At 33.3% G+C, this 20,042-nt stretch overlaps 3 protein-coding genes across 3 annotated transcripts in view; 1 reads left to right on the top strand and 2 right to left on the bottom strand.

The window, feature by feature from the left end:
• Window positions 1-6,923: 6,923 nt before the first annotated feature.
• On the bottom strand, window positions 6,924-15,835 carry LOC144856014 (F-box/LRR-repeat protein 5-like). The gene is made up of 10 exons (XM_078713986.1): window positions 15,670-15,835; window positions 15,033-15,185; window positions 14,565-14,753; window positions 14,076-14,214; window positions 12,817-12,993; window positions 12,236-12,501; window positions 11,740-11,822; window positions 11,099-11,578; window positions 10,044-10,288; window positions 6,924-9,031 (listed from the first exon to the last, which is right to left on the bottom strand). Exons 1-9 carry the CDS (start codon window positions 15,766-15,768, stop codon window positions 10,060-10,062), a joined length of 1,815 nt encoding a protein of 604 aa, XP_078570112.1. The 5' UTR covers window positions 15,769-15,835; the 3' UTR covers window positions 6,924-9,031; window positions 10,044-10,059.
• Window positions 15,836-15,982: 147 nt separating this feature from the next.
• On the top strand, window positions 15,983-16,814 carry LOC144856016 (protein SPMIP1-like). Its single transcript, XM_078713988.1, has one exon. The coding sequence runs from the start codon at window positions 16,094-16,096 to the stop codon at window positions 16,634-16,636; it is 543 nt and encodes a 180-aa protein (XP_078570114.1). The 5' UTR covers window positions 15,983-16,093; the 3' UTR covers window positions 16,637-16,814.
• A 50-nt stretch (window positions 16,815-16,864) lies between these two features.
• Window positions 16,865-20,042, bottom strand: part of LOC144856013 (uncharacterized) — a 30,118-nt gene continuing 26,940 nt past the window's right edge. The window contains exon 45 of the mRNA XM_078713985.1: window positions 16,865-18,822. Coding sequence (XP_078570111.1) covers window positions 18,637-18,822 — 186 coding nt within the window. The 3' untranslated portion in view covers window positions 16,865-18,636. The remainder of the gene's footprint in view (window positions 18,823-20,042) is intronic.

Genomic DNA, 20,042 nt, shown 5'->3' with positions numbered 1-20,042 from the left:
AAGAATTACTATCCTCAGTCATGTGACATGGTTTCACGTGGATATAGGTCAATTGGCGGCCACTGACAAGTAGTAGCTACAATGACGACTCCCCATAGAGGAAAGAAAGAGGTCGACTCAACCTGTTAATTACTGATAATAAGTGCAATTGCTGATAAAACTAAAGGTTTTGGGTATCAACCATAGACCATTGAAAACATGTGGGGGTGGGGAATTCTCCAAAAATTAATTCTTGTTTCGTTTGAAATTAGATCTGTTAAAATTCATTATTCATAATATTATAACACAGTGCAATTTGTGACACAGTTTCATTGAACTTTCTTGCATCATATACTTTTATGTGTCTGTCATTTAATAATGCAATATTGTCATAAAAATATTTATAGAAATCATAATTAAATAAGATAGCTATTAATTGAAAACAATAGTTACTATAATAATACAATACATGCTTGCTTGCACAAAAACGTACAGAGCACAAGTGAACACAAGTGAGATATGTGATTTCTTTTCATGTATTATACATACAGTATATTTATTGCTGGTACAAGCCTTTGCTTTTAGGTCTACTCTAGTGCGGGTCCCAGTTATTATTGTTATGTTAACTGAATAAATGTGTATGAATGAATGAATAGCGTTAAGCTTTGTCTACACTGTCAAACTAGTTTGACAAAAAAGTGTGATGTGCCCAAATAGGGTAGTGATATGCTTAAATATGGTAGTGATATGACATCATCATGTCCATATAAGGGAAAATCACATTTTTTTGTCATATAAAGTTTGATAGTAATAATAACACTAATAAATTTCTTTAAAAAATATTTCATACATGGCTATTTACAACGACATATCAGAAATATAAACAAAGAAACATTTTAAATGAAGGGGCATGTACAATTAAGCACATTATACCTCTGTAAAGCTCTGTCTACACTGCCCAAATATGGTAGTGATATGCCCAAATATAGTAGTGATATGACATCACCATGTCCATATATGGGTACATAACATTTTTTTTTGTCACATAAAGTTTGATACAGAGCTTAAATAAGGAAAAGCATAGAAAATGATAACTGTACTATTCCTAGGTGAGGCCAAAAAAACCATATGTAAATTGATGACTCAACTATCCATAAAATATTCAATATAGCAATCAATACTTAGTGGAATCTAATGCTCATAAAGGACATAACTACGTTTGTAAGCATTAATTCCTATTTCCTGATCCAATCCTTGTTTCCTATTACTTCCGGATATATACTTCCTTATTTTCATGTTTAAAATTAATTGTGATTCAATCTTGATATGAAACTAAAGATAGTGTATATGTATTGGTATATTCAGAAATACTGCACTAATTGATAGAGGGAGAAGGAGGGTGTCTAGAGGTGTGCAGGGATTGTGAAAAAATACACCTTGTAACATATTGGTAACATGCATCAAGTCACATTTGGTAACATGCACCATCTAACATAATAGTAACATGCACCATGTCACATAATAGTAACATGGACCATGTCACATATTGGTATACAATTCTACTAATAATGAAATGAGAGAGGGGATAAGTGGGCAGTGAGGTCCTCAACAATATTGATTCTGCATGCATTTTACTATTTTCCATGTCTAAAAATAGTTAATGAAAATCTCGTATGAAATGAAAATAGCATTATTCATGTGCGCTGTACCAACAATGACATGTTCAAGGAAGAATTATATATTTAATATATGATAGAAATTGTTATGTTGTTTCGGGAAGACCATAAACCACATGCGCTCCAATATCCTGCATAGGCACTAACTATAGACACAGCCAACAACTGGAAAATAAATTTATAATTATTCATAAAAACATCCTGCTAAGGAAATGGAAAGAAAAACTGTAACTGCTAAAGACTTTTTGTAATGCAATACTATAGGAATTAAGCGTACCAAAAAGTAATAAAAACTAGATTTGAACTAATCACCTCAATGAGTTAGGTTATCCGCACAATGCATGGTAACTTACACATGCTGTTCACAATTTTTAGAGAAATGTGACCAGACAAAAAAGAGGGAAAGAAATAAGAACAATTATTGTTGAAGAGAAAGTGACATAACAATTATTAAGTATCGGAAACCAAAATATAAAAATTATTTTCTTAAATTTATAAACAAAAAATTAAAAAATTTGCAGCACATTATGAATATTATATGCTCTCAATTTGTGTATTAAAACAATTAATTTATAGTGCAAAATTGAATGGTTAAACACGCAACACTGGGGATTAAGTTCTACAATATGTCTCAGACAAAAAGCGAAAGAAGTATTAATTGTAAATACAGATAATGCAAATTGATTAGAAAATGCTGTGGGACTATCGGTTTTACTTTTTAAGTAAGCTTCCCATGAGCCTTTGCGACAGCAATTAATGTTAATCTACGGCAGACGACGAAACAGCAGACGACGAAATGAGTACAACACAGACAAGCTACTGGGCAGTGTGTAAGAAATCAATAGATAATTCTTTAGATGATCTACAATCACTTGAAATTGATGAAGTATTAACTACCAGAAATAATGTTGGGCCGTTAATGGGATATTGCATTATTTAAAGCAGTTGTTTTGTTTAGTAACAGTGACAAGTATGAAATATGCGATATAACAATCAATATTAGCCCACAAAAAACGTATTAGAGTACAGTTTCCAAGTATTGCGGTCGTGGAAGTATCATTAACTAATGGCTGTGTTGATTGGAGAAGTGGGCGCCACTTACATAAGCTTGTGTTTGTATCATTAAATCTGTTTCTAGGTTTGGAATATGTAATTGTGGTTGGCATAATAAAAAACATCCTGAGGAGGGTCTATGATACTTTTTTTACATCATTTCCACCACAATCATTCTAGGTGTGGTTTCCCAATCTGAAACTTTTATTTTTTTATTGCACCATGTTTCATGAGGGTAGCCCATCCAGCAAAGCTGATCATTGGGGCCTTCAACAATATAAACAGTACAAAAATACATTATCATAAAAATTCAATTATATAAACTACAATAAATATAAAAATTGTGATAACATTTCCAGATGTTATAAAATTCAATAACTTAAATATTTATACACAAAGGTTGCTAATGTATTGCAATTTTTAAAATATAAGCAAAATTCAAAAAGAGAAAGCTAGTTAAATTTAGGACATGGACATCACCCCTTCTCTTTCACAAACCCAGATATGCCCCCTTCTCCTTACAATCAATATAGAAGGGAAATTTGCCTGTAAAGTGGTCGATTTTCAGCTGTTGTTTGATAACTGCTAACGAGCAATCTTAATACAGATGATTATAAACCTATAATTAGAAATTACTGGCCAATCTAGGCATTACATTTAATGATGTTGAAAGTTCAGTTACCTGTTGGCCCCTGGGAAAGGTCAACAGTACCTGGGAAAGGTCATTGGTCCCTATGGACTACCCTACAGAAGTCTATACTAAATTACCAATGTAAATGTGAAAGAAAAAAAAATCAATTTCAATTCTTATCATTGAATTGCAATTTACAGTTATCTACAATGGTTTATTAAGATTAGAAACAAAACCTAAAGCTCTGTCTACACTATCACACTAAAAAAGTGTGATGTGTCCAAATATGGTAGTGATATGCTTAATATGGTAGTGATATGACATCACATCACATGAAATTGTGAATTGGTTATCATTATAGCAATATAAGACTACCCTGGGAGTGTGTACATCACAGATACACACACGTTTTAATTCTTACAAGTTCAACATTATCTCCTTTCTGCATTAAACATTTTATCTAAACATCTAAGTCTAATTACCAGTAAATAGATTATAAATGATGGGAAAACCCCGTTTTGTTTTGTAATACAATATTATTCCTTTCCAAAAGAATTATATTAAAATGTTAAACAATACTATTGCAACTAAGGCCAGGTGATAAGGAAATCATAGCAGAAGCAGTTGGAGAGAAAGGCGATAAAACAACATGCTTCACCACCTGTGAGAATGTGTTACAGGGCATGACCTAAGCCTAGAGGTATTAGACTACAACAACTGTTACTACTACATCATGGACACAGTACACCATGTGTCACACCGGTGACCTAAGTATGACTATTGTTGTAGCTATATTGGTATTCCTACATTGGTTCAGACCCCGTTTCAGACTGGTGACTTAAGCGACTACTGTGACTATTGTAGCTATATTGGTATTCCTACATTGGTTTCACACTGGTGACCTAAGTGACTGGGACTATTGCAGCTATATTGGCTACATTGGTTTCACACTGGTGATTTAAGTAACTGCGACTATTGCAGCTATACTGGTATTCCTACATTGGTTTCACACTGGTGACCTAAGTGACTGTGACTATTGTAGCTATATTGGTATTCCTACATTTGTTTCACACTGGTGACCTAAGCATCTATGACTTATTGTAGCTATATTGGTACAGTACTCATACATTGGTTTCACACTGGTGACCTAATCTATGACTATTGAAAAATATGGTAGGGATATGACATATATGGGCACATCACATTTTTTTCCCACATAAAGTTTGATAGTGTAGACAGAGCTTAATTGATGCCAAGACAGTGACTGTAACTGTACAACGTATGCCTCAAGCAACTATATTGATAAACCTTGTTAATTACGGATCGAACCTTCCGAATAAATTTTGCGCCTGACTTTCTTCCTGGTATTGATTAATCAATTTATGGTTTGGTTAACGACAAACACTTCCATTCAGTTTAAAAAGATATTGTTAATTTATAAAGTGTGGGTATAGATTCTTCTCTTGTTTACTACGCTACAGATAAATATTATGACGCAAAATATAATGTCATTAATTATTCATTAGGATCAAAGTAAATAAAAACACCTAGGTATTGGTGTTTAGTGACGTCTTGTTTGTGTAAATATGAATAGCACAGGTTGTAAAATTTGAACTTTAAAGATGTCATATCACTACCATATTTGGGTATATCAATAACATGAGCATCACACTTTTTTTGTCCAATTGATAGTGTAGTCAGAGCTTAAGGTGGGGAAGGAATAATTTTGCGAAATGAATTATTCAGTTTTGTAAATGACACCACAGGGTTACAGGTAAAAATTTGAACTTTAAGGTCATGCAAAACAACGTTTAATAACTAAATGTTATAAGCGGCAACTAAAAAAAGTTGCAACAATTTCAACAAAGTGGTATTCGTTATCAGAGCCAATACATCACTTAACATTGAGATATTTTTTCATCTTAATGGAGACAAGACTACTACTAATTTTTCCAGTAGTTTTTAAATTTTTAAGTTAAGTGATATCTTTAAGTTGTAGTGTTCCATTACTCAACATATCTTCTTTCGAAAAATATGATATCTACTTATTGCATTATATGATATATTAGTGCAAAATAAGGTAATACAGCCCCAAAGCAATGGCATATTAAATTGGTTTATCTATGAAAATAATAATACAGGTAATATAAATTAATAATTCTAGCTAGAAGCAATATCTTAAAGGTTGTGGCCTTTCAAAATAATATATACTAGATAGATACACAAGACCTCTTTTGACAGCTATACAAATTATACTTAATAATTAAAAATGGGAATAAAGGTGGGCGATACTCACAAAAGAGAAACAACATTATAAGGCATACATAAGATAATGAAATCATCTTTTTCTGAATAACAATGAAAATATCTAGCCAAAAGAAAGGAGCCAAAAGAAAGGGGCCAAAATAAACGAACACCATCATGAAAACAGCTATATAATAGTGTCCAATTTGTCTCTTAAGCCACATATTCTGGTCTGAAATTAGTAATAAAATTGCATCAATATCTTCATTGACAATCAGGATCAATTACTGTATCTAGCCCTAAAGCAGGCTACCGATGAGGCTACACAGTGTAATGTGCCAGAGGAGGAGTGATTAAAACCAATCAATAAATAGCTTATTTTCTCATCTCAACTAATAATTAATCTAGAATGTTATACCAATCTTCTCTTAATACCAAAGGTTACTACTTTATTATTATTATAATGTAATAATGTTTTTGTGTGGGTGGATAGCCACTTGATGAAAAAAACAATTTCAGTGGAGCATTTGCCAGTGACCTGACCTGACCAACAAGGTCAGGATACTGACAAATGAATAGTAAAATCTGTCAGTGACTTGACCTATGAAATCAGAATACTGACAAATAAATAGTTACCAATGACCTGAACAACAAGATTAGTATACTTCACCAGTGACCTGACCTTTGAGATCAGGATAGTGACAAATGAATAGCAACATTTGCCAGTGACCTGACCTGACCTTTGAGATCAGAATACTGACAAATGAATAGTAACATTTGCCAATGACCTGACTAACAAGATCAGGATACTTTACCAGTAACCTGACCTGCCCTTTGAGATCAGGATACTGACAAATGAATAGTAATATTTGTCAGTGACCTGACCTTACTTACCATCAGTTCATCTCACCGACAAAAAGACATTCTGTCAGTGAGATGAACCAGCAGTAGGTACTGTGATCTAAAGCTACACAAATCTCTAGTTTGTTTTCATATAGCACCACCAATATTAAACATTTTGATTTTTGTTTTCAAACCGGTTTCCAGCTAAGATATGCATGGCCGTAGCCACCAGTACGATTGGTAAGGTTTCAACCGGACCCCTTTTTGACAGGCCTTTGACAACCCAGTGGGTTGAACAGAGATTGTTCACTTTTCTTGTGAAACCGCACCACTTTATTTCTTGCAGCCATGCCATGTTTGCCAATACATTTTTTCTTTTTCCGAATTTAGCCGATAGCTGTGTAGAACAAAGACGAAGTCTCCACGGTCGCTGTACATGTTACAGTGCATATTTTTATCTTTCTATTCAACGATAATAAGATGTGCAACCTCACAAATATAATAACCTTGATTTATTGTATATATCAAATCATTAATAACATGTGTCTGTTAAGTCATCTTAAACTTTTTTTCCGTTATAAATGAAATTAAAAATGTGTTCATATTTCATTGATAGTTGGCATGCTTTCTTAATATTCTTCTCTATTTATAAAATGTACTAACATTTCACATACTATTACTAGTGTACTATAACTTCCCTATATTTCAGGATTATTATGTAGCAACATTTAAAGATCACAATATCTTGTGAATTGAGATCAATAATTACTTTATATTTTCATTTTTTATAAATAACATATATAAATATTCATTAAAATCATTAAAATAAAGGTATAATTTCATATATAAAGCTATGTATATTTTTAAGTATTTCATATATTTGTTCATATTTCCCTTAATGTTACTTCAGATACTGTTATTATATATTATTGAATAAAGTAAGGTATACTGGGTGTGGTAAAAAAGAAAGGTTCCAACCCTAAAGATCAGAAGTGCTTGGGTTCGCTCATGGGGAGAACAGCATTGATAATGCGATCATCTACATAAAGATTTTGCAACTGTTTTGAAACAAATGTGCGATTCGCTGTGTTATAAAAGCAACACTATCTTGAATGTAGTAATTACAAGTTCTCCACCCAGTTTACAGCTTATTTTAAGGCTTTCCGCTAAGCCTAATTTCAAAGTTTTCAACTCAGTCTAGAGCTGGTTTTAAGGCCTTCTGCTAAGCCTAATTTAAAAAGTTTCCACCCAGTCTAGAGCTGGTTTTAAGGCCTTCTGCTAAGCCCAATCTAAAAGTTTTTCTACCCGGTTAGAGCTTATTTTAAGGCCATCTGCTAAGCCTAATTTCAAAGATTTCAACACAGTCTAGAACTTATTTTAAGGCATTTCGCTAAGCCTAATTTCAAAGTTTTCAACCCAGTCTAGAGCTGGTTTTAAGGCCATCTGCTAAGCCTAATTTCAAAGTTTTCAACCCAGTCTAGAGCTGGTTTTAAGGACTTCCGCTAAGCCTAATTTCAAAGATTTCTACCCAGTCTAGAACTTATTTTAAGGCATTTCGCTAAGCCTAATTTCAAAGTTTTCAACCCAGTCTAGAGCTGGTTTTAAGGCCATCTGCTAAGCCTAATTTCAAAGTTTTCAACCCAGTCTAGAGCTGGTTTTAAGGCCTTTCGCTAAGCCCAATCTAAAAGTTTTTCTACCCGGTTAGAGCTTATTTTAAGGCCATCTGCTAAGCCTAATTTCAAAGATTTCAACACAGTCTAGAACTTATTTTAAGGCATTTCGCTAAGCCTAATTTCAAAGTTTTCAATCCAGTCTAGAGCTGGTTTTAAGGCCATCTGCTAAGCCTAATTTCAAAGTTTTCAACCCAGTCTAGAGCTGGTTTTAAGGCCTTCCGCTAAGCCTAATTTCAAAGATTTCAACCCAGTCTAGAACTTATTTTAAGGCATTTCGAAAAGCCTAATTTCAAAGTTTTCAACCCAGTCTAGAGCTGGTTTTAAGGCCATCTGCTAAGCATAACTTCAAAGATTTCAACCCAGTCTAGAGCTTATTTTAAGGCCTTCCGCTAGGCCTAATTTTTAAAGTTTTCAACCCAGTCTAGAGCTTATTTTAAGACCTTCTGCCAAGACTAATTTAAAAGTTTTTCTACCCGATTTAGAGATTATTTTAAGGCCATCTGCTAAGCCTAATTTCAAAATTTAACCCAATCTAGAGCTTAATTTAAGGCCGTCAGCAAAGCCTAATTTTAAAGTTTTCTACCCAGTCTAGCGCATATTTTAAGGCTTTTTGGTAAGTGAAATTTCAACCCATACCCAACCAATTTACTGTAAATTTACTTGATATCCAAAAGTACAGTTTGATTTCTTCCCACCCAGTAATATCTTTATGACACACAATCTTACATTTCTCTCGCTACATCCCTAATTGCATGGTGAATTCAAAGGTTGAGTGGATGGTGTCTGTGCGAAGTTGAGTTTAAAAAATTAAAAAACAAATAATGTGCTTCTTGTTTTCGAAATTCTTCATACGCCCCAGCTACCAACCATTTATACTCACTATAAGCAAATTCCATGCAAATTCTTGAATTTTCCAAAATCTTGCGTAAAATCTGAAATAAGTAATGAGCTATAATTAGTATATTACATCACTACACTGCATCTAAAGCGTGGTTCCCACTAGCGACGCAACGCAAGGACGTAACGCAACGCAAGTGAATTGACCAATCAAAAGCGATGGCTTATTCGCTTGTGATTGCTAACTGTCTATAACTTCGCTTGTCATTGGTTAAAACGCTTGCGTTGCGTTTACGTCCTTGCGTTACGTTCTAGTGGGAACCAAGCTTTATTGGCAATAGTTGAAGCTACTGTGTAAAGGTGATCTGATTCATATTATATGACATTCCAATTACGTTAGCATGCAACAGATGTAATTATATAATTCATTATTAATTAATATGTTACATCATAAATCATGTACATCACTGGGTGATGATGTCTTTAGGTCAAAAAGTTTTCAATTTAAGGTTCAACATTTATTTATTTTATTTATTCATTTAGCATCCATTCAACAAAACATATAAAATACACAAGAAAGAAAAAAATACAAGAAATTGGAATAAAACAAAAAATTGGAATAAAACAAAAATTGGAATAAAACAAAAAATTGGAATAATACAAAAAATTGGAATAATACAAAAAATTGGAATAAAATGTTTTAATTTTTAGTTCAGGATTCTATTGTAATTATACATTATCTATATCTATATCATTTTCCACTGTGGCGAGTCAATTGCTTCTTTGGTAAACCTCACATGTGAATTTTTAAACTCTTTCTTATTTTCTTTGTTTTTGTTACGCATTTATTTTGTGTTTTCCTTGACGAAATAATTGAAATAAAAATGTTCAAACTGTTATGATAGTAAGGCACTTTCTCTCCCCCACCATGTTTCCTTATCCTCAATATTTCATTCTCTGCACTCAGCTTAAACAAGTTCAATAAAATCTTTTTATAACATACATTTACAATCAAGCAAAACAGATATTATAATATAAATATGATGACTCCAAGCCACACACACAAGTCAGAGAACCCTGAAAAAAACCCAATAAATTTACAATTACCATTAATATGCAGTATCTATTCGCCACTTCTGCAACAGGCACGGCACTCTGACTGGAGATTTTGACATCCACTGGCTGTGTCTTGGTGAGGTCCTCCAAGGATGTTGTCACAATAAAAGAACTGTTCATGATCTAGGTTCTTAGTGGCGTCTGCAAGTTCTGTCAGTCCAGAAGCTGTTACATTTAAACATCCAGACAAATCAAGATGATGGAGATAGGGTAGTGGTCCAGATTTTGCAAGAGTTCTAAGAAAATAAACAGATAAAATGAATGTTCTGCTAGAAAGGCTGATAGATTTGATGGAGGAGGGTAGGCTTAGGTGAAGAAGGGGAGGCTTAGGTCGAGAACAGAGGCTTAGATGGAGGAGCGGAGGCTTAGATTGTGGAGGGGAGGCTTAGATTGTGGCGGGGAGGCTTAGACGGTGGAGGGGAGGCTTAGTTTATGGAGGGAGGCTTAGATGGTGGAGGGGAGACTTGAGAGAAGGCTTAAATTCAAGGACTCTCTTACAGCATATTTCAAATACATCATTAATAAATCATTTCAATTAAATATATGAAATTCTCCATGGTAATCTGGAAGTTTTCTGCAACCATGGTTACAGGAAACATACACCATTAGGCATACAAAACACACACAAAATTGAAATCAATTTGAACCTAATCAGCAAGGCTGAAGGATAAACCATTACTAAATACTCTTTATATCGATAATTTCTTCTGCAAATGTATTGTTATTATAAAGGCCAACGAACTTCCCGACAGCTGAAGAACTCATAACCGACTATTGCATATCAAAATTGTTCCAGTTTTGTATTGCGTCATATTCCTAAGACTCGATAAATATTTTCTCTTCACAGAAAAATATAGCCAACAACTCTGTCTACACTATCAAACTTTATGTGACAAAAAAATGCGATGTGCCCATATATGGACATGATGATGTCATATCACTTCCATATTTAGGCATATCACTACCATATTTATCTAACTAAAGTGATCAGTGATATGCCTCACAATATACCTGCATTGATTATACACAATTTACATTTTCCTCACCTGAGCCCCGCATCTGTGATTTGGTGACAACCGGACAAGTTGAGATGTCTAAACCTTATCGTTTTGTCAATGTCTGTTTCACTATATTGCACTGTATTCATGGTCATATCATCAAAACGTGATACCAATTTTTGTTCATTAAGGTTTTCATTTGAAAGATTGTCTGTAGATTTGAAAGACTCATTTGCACGCTTCACTGATTCATTTGCACGCTTCACCGATTCCTCTCTCCTTGTTCTTGCAATGTCAACGTGTCCATCCAGGTATTCACCACCGCTACTACACGAGCATTTTGGTACGCCGTTCTTGTCTACAACAACGCTGTGGTCCGAGTTTTTTTCAGATGGTAAACAGGCTGCTGAAGAGTCTAATCTTTTTGCGAATGCCTTGGCGAGGTACGAGAGGGTGCTATCTGTAACACGAACACACCCGGCTAAATTGAGATACTCAAGTTTGAAGCCAAGTCTGCCATTACCAAATCTGCAAAAAAGTCAAATTTTTATACATAATATAAATAATTTTAAATTCAATTAAAAATTTATTAAACATGGAATGGGAACACATGCTTCAAATAAATCATTTTAATAATTCGTCAAATAAATAATTATCATATTTTCAGTAAAAAATAATTATTACATTACCCTCGAAAAGCAACATCTGACACGCGTGTATGTGCGACATTTAAAATCTTCAAATTTGGACAATTTGATAACATCTTATAGAGCTGTAAAGCAAAATAAATAAATGTCCTTAATCATTAATTGTAATTTATTCTGAAATTATAAGTATATTGTCCCCATGAAAAAAATGATTTTGAGTATACCATTTTAATGTCATATAATGTTATTGATTTTGACAACAAAAATTGGACCGGGAAATAAATTATTTACCTGAAAAATTTAAAGAAAAATAGTAAAAATGGCTGAATGTCAATGGATTTTTGGTTGAATTTAACCATTTATTACATTATTTTTCAATTTTTTTACAGTTTTTTTCTATCTTAAAACAGCGAAATGGCCTATTCAAAGTCTTTATTAATCTTCATTATTCATGTTTTTGGCGATATAAATCTTTAAGGAGTTAAAACTATTTTTGGCTTTGTTTCATTAATATTATTCCTATTTACATAATTATTACCAAAGCACTGGTGATCCCACAGCTATTTTGCAAAACAAGGGTCTCCACACTGTTCCCAACAATAGGTAACAAACTTCTAGAGATGGAGCGCAGCATCTTAGACTCTCTCTCAACGGCTAGGATGCGATCTGAAGCGGCTTGGCTCTGTCCGTTATCGCTATCACCAGACTCGTCGTAATCTTTATCCTCATCGAAATACTCGGGGTCGTCTTTGCTACATCCGCACGTTTCTTCGTCTTCATCTGGTGTCTCAAACCGCCAATCACCTACAATAATTATTTATCAAATATTATCATAGAAATATAAATTATTATTTGAATAACAATCTCTAAAGCAAATATAAGTTAACACCCAAAAGTTATGCTGTACTTCTGTGTGAAAACTTATCAATAAGAAAGTCACTGACAAAATTGTTGATGAAACACTGTGACCTATGACACGCTGTGACCTATGACACACTGGACAGGGATGAGAATGATTGCAGATTGCATCTCACTCATCATTTCAATAAAGTATTATACTATGATTTTTTATATAATCACACTTCATCTATTTTCTCTATGGTGTGAAAACAGCTTTACCTTTGACCCAATTCATGGGATTAATGTGTTTCCAGAGTGAGCCATCTCTAGCCAGGTAAGACCAGGTTGAACACACCTGAGCACACCTACACAGTTCTTTAGGATTCAAGTAAGAGAACACCTGAAGCATCACCTCATCAGGTACTGCAAGCAGCTTACTCTGTTCAAACTCATCATCTATTTGTTTAAAAAAATATAGATTGTGACATCACAAACTGTACTAAATTAGAATACATTACCATAACTTAATACTGGAGAAAGTTAAGACTTCTTAATCTAAGTTTACACCAGACAAAAAAATAATGAAAAATTGGTGTAGAACAGAATCATTCACAAACTAACTCATTTTAGATTTCTTAAGCCTTTTTTCCAGTCGATGTAACGTTATGACGAGTTGCGTTGAATTTTCAAATCATTAATGTTTCAAGGTCTTAAAACATTGTTAATAAACTCAACTCAAAATACACATAGATGGCAACAAGTAACAAATCATAATTCATTTGGTGGTGATTTCATTTAATTTTTTTTCGTTCACTGCTACCAACAGCCATTATGAACCGCCTGCTTTAAACAACCAAAAGCACTGAACTGAATACACGCTATGCCGTGCATACACTTGTTTGTAAATAATTTACATGAAATGTGTTCAACCATCTAAGAAAGAATTCATGCAACAATGCACAATCACAATCAACTATTCTTCTGAACATTCTCCCCCTCCTTGAGGTAACCTCAATGTTTATTACCATACATTATTTATTTTGTTAATCAATTTCTTCTCATTTATCTATCTCTTCAGTGAACTTAATACAATGCTAATGTATAATTGATAATAAATTCAAGTGGGAATCTAACTCTCTTATGATCTCCAAGAAAGCATCTCAAAGACTCTACTTTCTGAGAAAGCTCAAACAAATTAGATAACACTATTTTAATTCTATTTTATCAAAGTATTATTTTAAGTATTTTATCTTTTAGCATTGCATGTTTTTATGGTAATTATACTGTAAAAGATAAGAAAAATATAGAGAGGAAACGTAAAATTGCACAACGTATCATTAAAGCAGATCTAATGCCATGTTCACTGATTTACGAGAAGTGTGTCTTAAGAAAAGTTAAAAATATTATGAGATATGATAAAAGATCCTACGCACCCGCTACATTACTGTTACAATTTTAATAGATCTGGCATTAGATTACGACCCCGCAAACCCAATATATGTAGAACTAGTATCTTTAGATATAACAATCAAACTAACCTATATCTTCCATAGAATCTGCATATGCTTTTTCATAGGGGTCATACTTGGTCAGTTTAGAGTGAAGTTCCATCACATCCGTCTTAATCGCCATTAGTTCATCTACACTAAAATATTCAATCAACAATGGCTGAAAAACCTATAAAAATGTAAAATTGTATTTAGCTGTTTTATCTTCATATGTATTGATATTTAGAGGTGGTCTAAAGCTCTGTCTACACTATCAAACTAGTTTGACAAAAAAATTGTGATGTGCCCAAATATGGTAGTGATAATATTCCAAAATATGGTGGTGATATGACATCATCATGTCCATTATTATAAGTTTGATAGTGTAGACAGAGCTTAACAGGGTTGTTCCCTGAATATGGTATGGCTGTAGTTTTAAAATATATATTTCTCCTGATTCTTTTCACAGGAAAGTTTCCCCTTAGGAAAAGATGCAGCACTTGCTATACGAGCAGACAAAAATGATGCAAAATTTGTCACCTCTTCCTCCTCTTTCATGTGTGGCAGGAAGTCTTGTGTGAACTCTTGCAATGCTTGTTGGACCTCCTTACCCATCTGTTCCATCTCTAGTCGACTCAAGCACATGTCTAGCTTCTGACAGAGTTCTTCCAACATCTCTTTCATCTCTGACAGGTGATTGTCACAGTGGACTTGCTTTACAGCGTTCACCTAGTTTGATCAAATAAAATATTTTGATAAGGGAAAAAACATTTTCTTAATATTTGTTTAAATATAATGAAGTGAACAAAATTTTCTTTATGGATCACTGATTTTGACTAAACAATAAACTGCGCAAGCAAAAATTCGCAGAGTCACCAACAAATTTACATAACAAAGGGCATTCGACCTGTCGGAAAGTGCAACACAAAGGAAAATATTACTGGATTCCAATCTCTGGTAATATGTCTCTGCTTTAATCAAACAATTATTTTATATACTTTATTTTACCTCGACATGTAAGAAGTTGAGCCTGTTCTGCAGCTTCTGCATTATACATTTATTCTCAATGTGTTCGTGATTCTTGAACTCTGAGAACGTTGATACCAAACCCTGCAGTAGTGCCTTTAAATCAGCGTAACTGCTAAAGTCCGTTGAACTTAACTGTATCAAAAAAATCATGAGGTTTTTATTTTTTTTTAAATGTGCAAGAAGGGGTTTTTAATTTCCATATCATTATCATATTGCAATTTATTTAATTATTAATAATAATATAAAATAAATGCGAAAAAGCATATGCATAAATTGTGAATGATGGACTTTTTAAAAATTATTATTAATTTTATTTTTTATAGCTAGCTAGGAGGTAGGCCTAGCTAGTACTTAGACTAAGTCTTAGTAGGCTTCCTACTACTACTAGGTAAATATACTATTGATTGTTGTTAATGTTGGTCATCTGTCTCCTCCTCCCTCTACGACGAACACGTTACTATTACTAATATTCATAGGCCTGTCATTGGCTAGCTAGGCTTGTCGCACAGCAGGTAAAGCACGCACATAAACACTGTTTTAGGGCCGATCAGAGAGAGACTATTTTAAGATATGAATGATGAAGGCCTAGTCTAGGTACTTTTTCCATTCAAATTACCTTTTCGCTGTATAAATGAACAAGATATTTCATTCTAGAATGTGGTCCAGTAAACACATCTACTTCTCCCATACCAGTATTTTGTAAAAACGTTGTCATTGCTGTAATTATTTCGAAAACAAATTAGCGGTAAATGGAGACAAAATTCCTACAGCAGCCATTTATGATGTTGTGATCGTCTGCTACTCTAGAGGGCGACATTCCTTTCGACGAAATTAATTTGCTGTAAAAAATGGTACAGTCCATCTCCTAGCAACTTGACGCAATAGACTTTTGTAAACAAAACAAAGATAACATAACTCCACCAAATCGCGTGCTTCCGGGTTGTATGTTTAACACACACAATAGTGAATGTTTCATCCATAAAACAGTAGTAGTAAGTACAGTTTATTATACCAAAGAACAATTTATTTAATTCAACAAGATGGTTAGAGAATTATTCGATGTTCAACGCCAGAATTTCTGGACTGAATCTATTCATAAAGAAGCATATACTAGGCTAGCATGGCACGAAAAATACAGCAAAGAATTTGCTCGCGAGTCTAGAGAAGGTCAGGGTGTAGCCCGTAAACGTAGGCCTAACATGGTACCAAAGGTCCATGCTATTCCAGAACTGAACACCAAAACTAAGGTGGACAAAGAAAAGGCCAAGAAGAAGGAAAAGCCTGATTTAGCAGCTTTAGGAGGAGACAATCCAGATGCATTATTGGTAGAGATGAGACCAGTGTCACGGGATGCTAAGGACCAACTATACAAAGGATTCAGTAAAGAAGGAACAGGACGATACGCATACTTACAGATCAGGAAGATAAAGAAACCAGAAGATAAATATGAATTTCCTCTTACAAGTGCTTGGGAGTACGGCTGGAAACTAGACGATGTCGTCAAGGAATTCCGTGCACCACAGTGGGGTCGATCACGCATTGTCAAGGACTCTTTTTACAGACGCAATGGTATATTTTCATAATGTTACTGTAATACTGTGGACCTGTTGTAGTGGAAATGGAGCAATGTGAACAATATATCATTTTTTGCAAGATGTTTTATACTAATTGATATGCAACCAAATAAAAGCAATCTATTGTACTGTATATTTGATTACACTTAAATATAATTTAAAGACAATAAAACAATGTGGCGAATAACTTTAATATTTTATGTCATTTAATTTCTTCTAGAATAAGAGTGTTGTGCATTTATATTATTGTATTACGTTTTCTCAGTCGTTATCTTAATTTTACAGTGTTAAAATATTTTAATTATTATGTATATTGTATGCTGTTTTTAACCAAAGACCACCCTATAGTGTTTCATATTGTATAACCATCATGTTACTTTGTATGCTATAATGTTACCAAAAATTATTTTTCCATGTCTTAATTTTCAACCAAATATCATTGTATTTCTGTCGTAAGATGTGACTAATTAAATAACCGTTAATAAATCTTTTTACACCATAAAACTTGAGGGTGTTTATTTTTTAATAACATTATTAGTTTATACATTCAAGATATACCAGAGAGAAATGTGCTGACGAGAATTACTCAAATATCAGTGATGGACTTGGAATACAAAATACAGTCTACATTCAACCAAGACACATCTGAGAACCAATGAAACAGTTTGTAAAATAAAAATAACTTATATTAAGAAATTAAATGCATTAAATATTATGTGTTTGCAAGTACAGAGAAAACAAATTAGGAGATATGATTTAATATATCTTGTGTAAAATAATAAAAAAAGATCCTGAGCTAGGCATCGCTTTTTGGCTCACTGGAATCCAGTGACTGTCACCATAGTATGGGTGTGTGTTTGTGGGAGTGGTTGTTGTGTTACGGAGTTATGATAAATAACAGACAAAGTAGTCAATCTTGCTCGAGCAAACATCATCTGGGATATCCAACACAAAATTTACTAGGCCTAGGTCTACCTACTACCTGCCTATATTCTGTAATAAACAATGGGTAATGTCAGACACCTTTCCAGCATGGTATAGCCTACCCACCTAGCCCCACGATAAACACAAGCCAAGTGCTTCACCTGATTCGATCTCCCTGGTCAAAGAGATCAACTGATACAAACCACTAAAGCATATATAAATTTTAGCACGAGAGAAACTAAAAACCGGCCAGCGATAATGTTAACATAAATAATAATAATAATGTGACATTAAAATCTTTCAAAACCCAGTTGAAGTCTTTCTTTTTCAAACAAGTTTTTCATTAATTTAAATTATTGCCACGTCTATTTTAATTTATGTACAGCGCATTGAGAGCTTGCTTATATGCGCTATATAACAAGTTTTTCATTGATTTAAATTATTGCCACTTCTCGTCTATTTTAATTTATGTACAGCGCATTGAGAGCTTGCTTATATGCGCTATATAACAAGTTTTTCATTGATTTAAATTATTGCCAATTCTCGTCTATTTTAATTTATGTACAGCGCATTGAGAGCTTGCTTATATGCAGTATATAAGAATGAACTATTATTATTAAAGCACACCACCCTCTATCACTTCAAGTCACATCAACACTATACATTCTATTTAAATATATTCTTTACAGCTAAAATTGTTAGCACATTATTTTTATAAAGCATCTTTTATATCTTATAAATTAAGTAATTTACACAAATTTAATATGAAAATAAGTTCAGTACTATAAATATTAATGTTAACATGGAATATATATTAATATTCACTGGAATGTTTTGATAAATTTTAGTGCAGTATTATAAATATTAATGTCGGAATATATTAATATATTCTATAAATAGATTATTTACTGGAATGTTTTGATTTTTTTTGAATATATATTTTAGGAATATCAAGGTTTAATATTAGAACTATGGTGAGACCAGAACCTAACCATCACCAGTCTAGGCAAGGTGCTTTACTATTATTACCTTACTATTATCAAATTATTTTTAAAATTTTATATTATAACCTAATATTTTATGATTTATTTGTCATCTAGCATTTTGGACAACTCGTCCATATTTGGAGCAGCCATTACACTTTTTTTCTTTTTCCTTCGCTCTGCCTGTCTCTCCTTGATAAGTTTTTGTCGCTCCTTCTCTCCGAGACGTTGACGACTTGCTTCGCTAGTCCGTTCATCTGCAGGATTTGAATCCGTCTGATCATCTCCCTAAAGTTGAAATAAAGAGTAATTATTGTGAAGTTCCACAATATTTGGATCACCCCAAAGTATCCAAGTCATTTTTAGTCAGGGTTAATTTGGTAAGGTGATAGGCACAACTGGGAGATATGGCTTATGCCTGTGTATCGTATCATGATGAGTACAACTACTAATTCCCCTATGGAAGGAATTGGTTCAATGTATCTCATCTGCTACACCCTATGATCCTCTAGGACTAGAACTTTTGGTTTGTTGCTTTTGGTCATTTTTCTCTGAGCAAATTGTTGCATCATTCAAATGTGGTAGGGGTGATAAGGGAAAGATGAAGAGCATAGGAAAACTGTAATCGCACCAATTTCGGAGGATTCCATGGCTTAAGTAACCTATACTGAACAGTAACAGTGCAGAAAACTCAATACCAACACGCAAATCACAGAATAGGGAACTTGTAAACTTGGATGATAATATAGAACATTTATGGGGAAGAGAAATGGTAACAGTGAAAGGGGAGTAAGTAAATATGGGAGAATAAGCCATTTGAAACAAGGAAGGAATTGTGAAAAGGGTGTAAGTAAATCAAACAGAATAGTCCTTTAAATAAGGCAAATTAAGCCAATATTAATACAGTTTGTGATGACGAATAAAGAATGGTTAAGGTAGTTGTAAATATGTGAAATAAATCCACTTGTATAATTATACAGTATGTGGTTAAAAGGTATGTAACAGAGGGTGTAAGTTAATAAGACAACCCAATCGATTTTTAATTTCAACTATGGTACAATGAATTAGAATGGTAAGAGACAGAAGGAAAATTAAGCCATTTAAATAATCAATGAGAATTGAGTGATATGCCATGTGTAAGTTATTCTGAAATAATAACAAATGAAAAGAAGTTCCAACCTCATTGATTTGTTTAAATTTTAAGAATAAAGAAAAACAACAAATGGTTATATTTGTGATTCAAGTGAGCCCAAAAAATGACCCTAAACCTTTGATTGTAATGATGTTGGTGTGGTGACAGACTCTCCCGATTTAAATAATTGAAGGTCGATACAAATGAGTGGTTATGTTAATAATAATCAAATTAGATAAATAAAAAAAACCTAACAAAAAAGTAATAATATAGTATCTTTATAAAAAATAAACAATTGTGCAGTAACGGAAACAAAGGAATTATTATTTCATACAGATAAATTTTTTGCAAACAGAAACAGAAACGTATTAATCAT

Source organism: Antedon bifida, chromosome 11, assembly GCF_963402885.1.
Source record: "Antedon bifida chromosome 11, ecAntBifi1.1, whole genome shotgun sequence".
Lineage (NCBI taxonomy): Eukaryota > Metazoa > Echinodermata > Crinoidea > Comatulida > Antedonidae > Antedon > Antedon bifida.
This window is presented reverse-complemented; position numbering and strand designations above follow the sequence as displayed.

Bases quoted from the DNA above. Each gene is read 5' to 3' on its own strand.
- LOC144856016 (XM_078713988.1), top strand. From the start codon at position 16,094: ATGGTTAGAGAATTATTCGATGTTCAACGCCAGAATTTCTGGACTGAA.
- LOC144856014 (XM_078713986.1), bottom strand. From the start codon at position 15,768: ATGACAACGTTTTTACAAAATACTGGTATGGGAGAAGTAGATGTGTTT. The intron at 12,994-14,075 runs GTTAGTTTGATT...TTAAACAAATAG, and splicing joins AGATTCTATGGAAGATATAG to ATGATGAGTTTGAACAGAGT. The intron at 11,823-12,235 runs GTAATAATTATG...TTTGCTTTACAG, and splicing joins GTGGGATCACCAGTGCTTTG to CTCTATAAGATGTTATCAAA.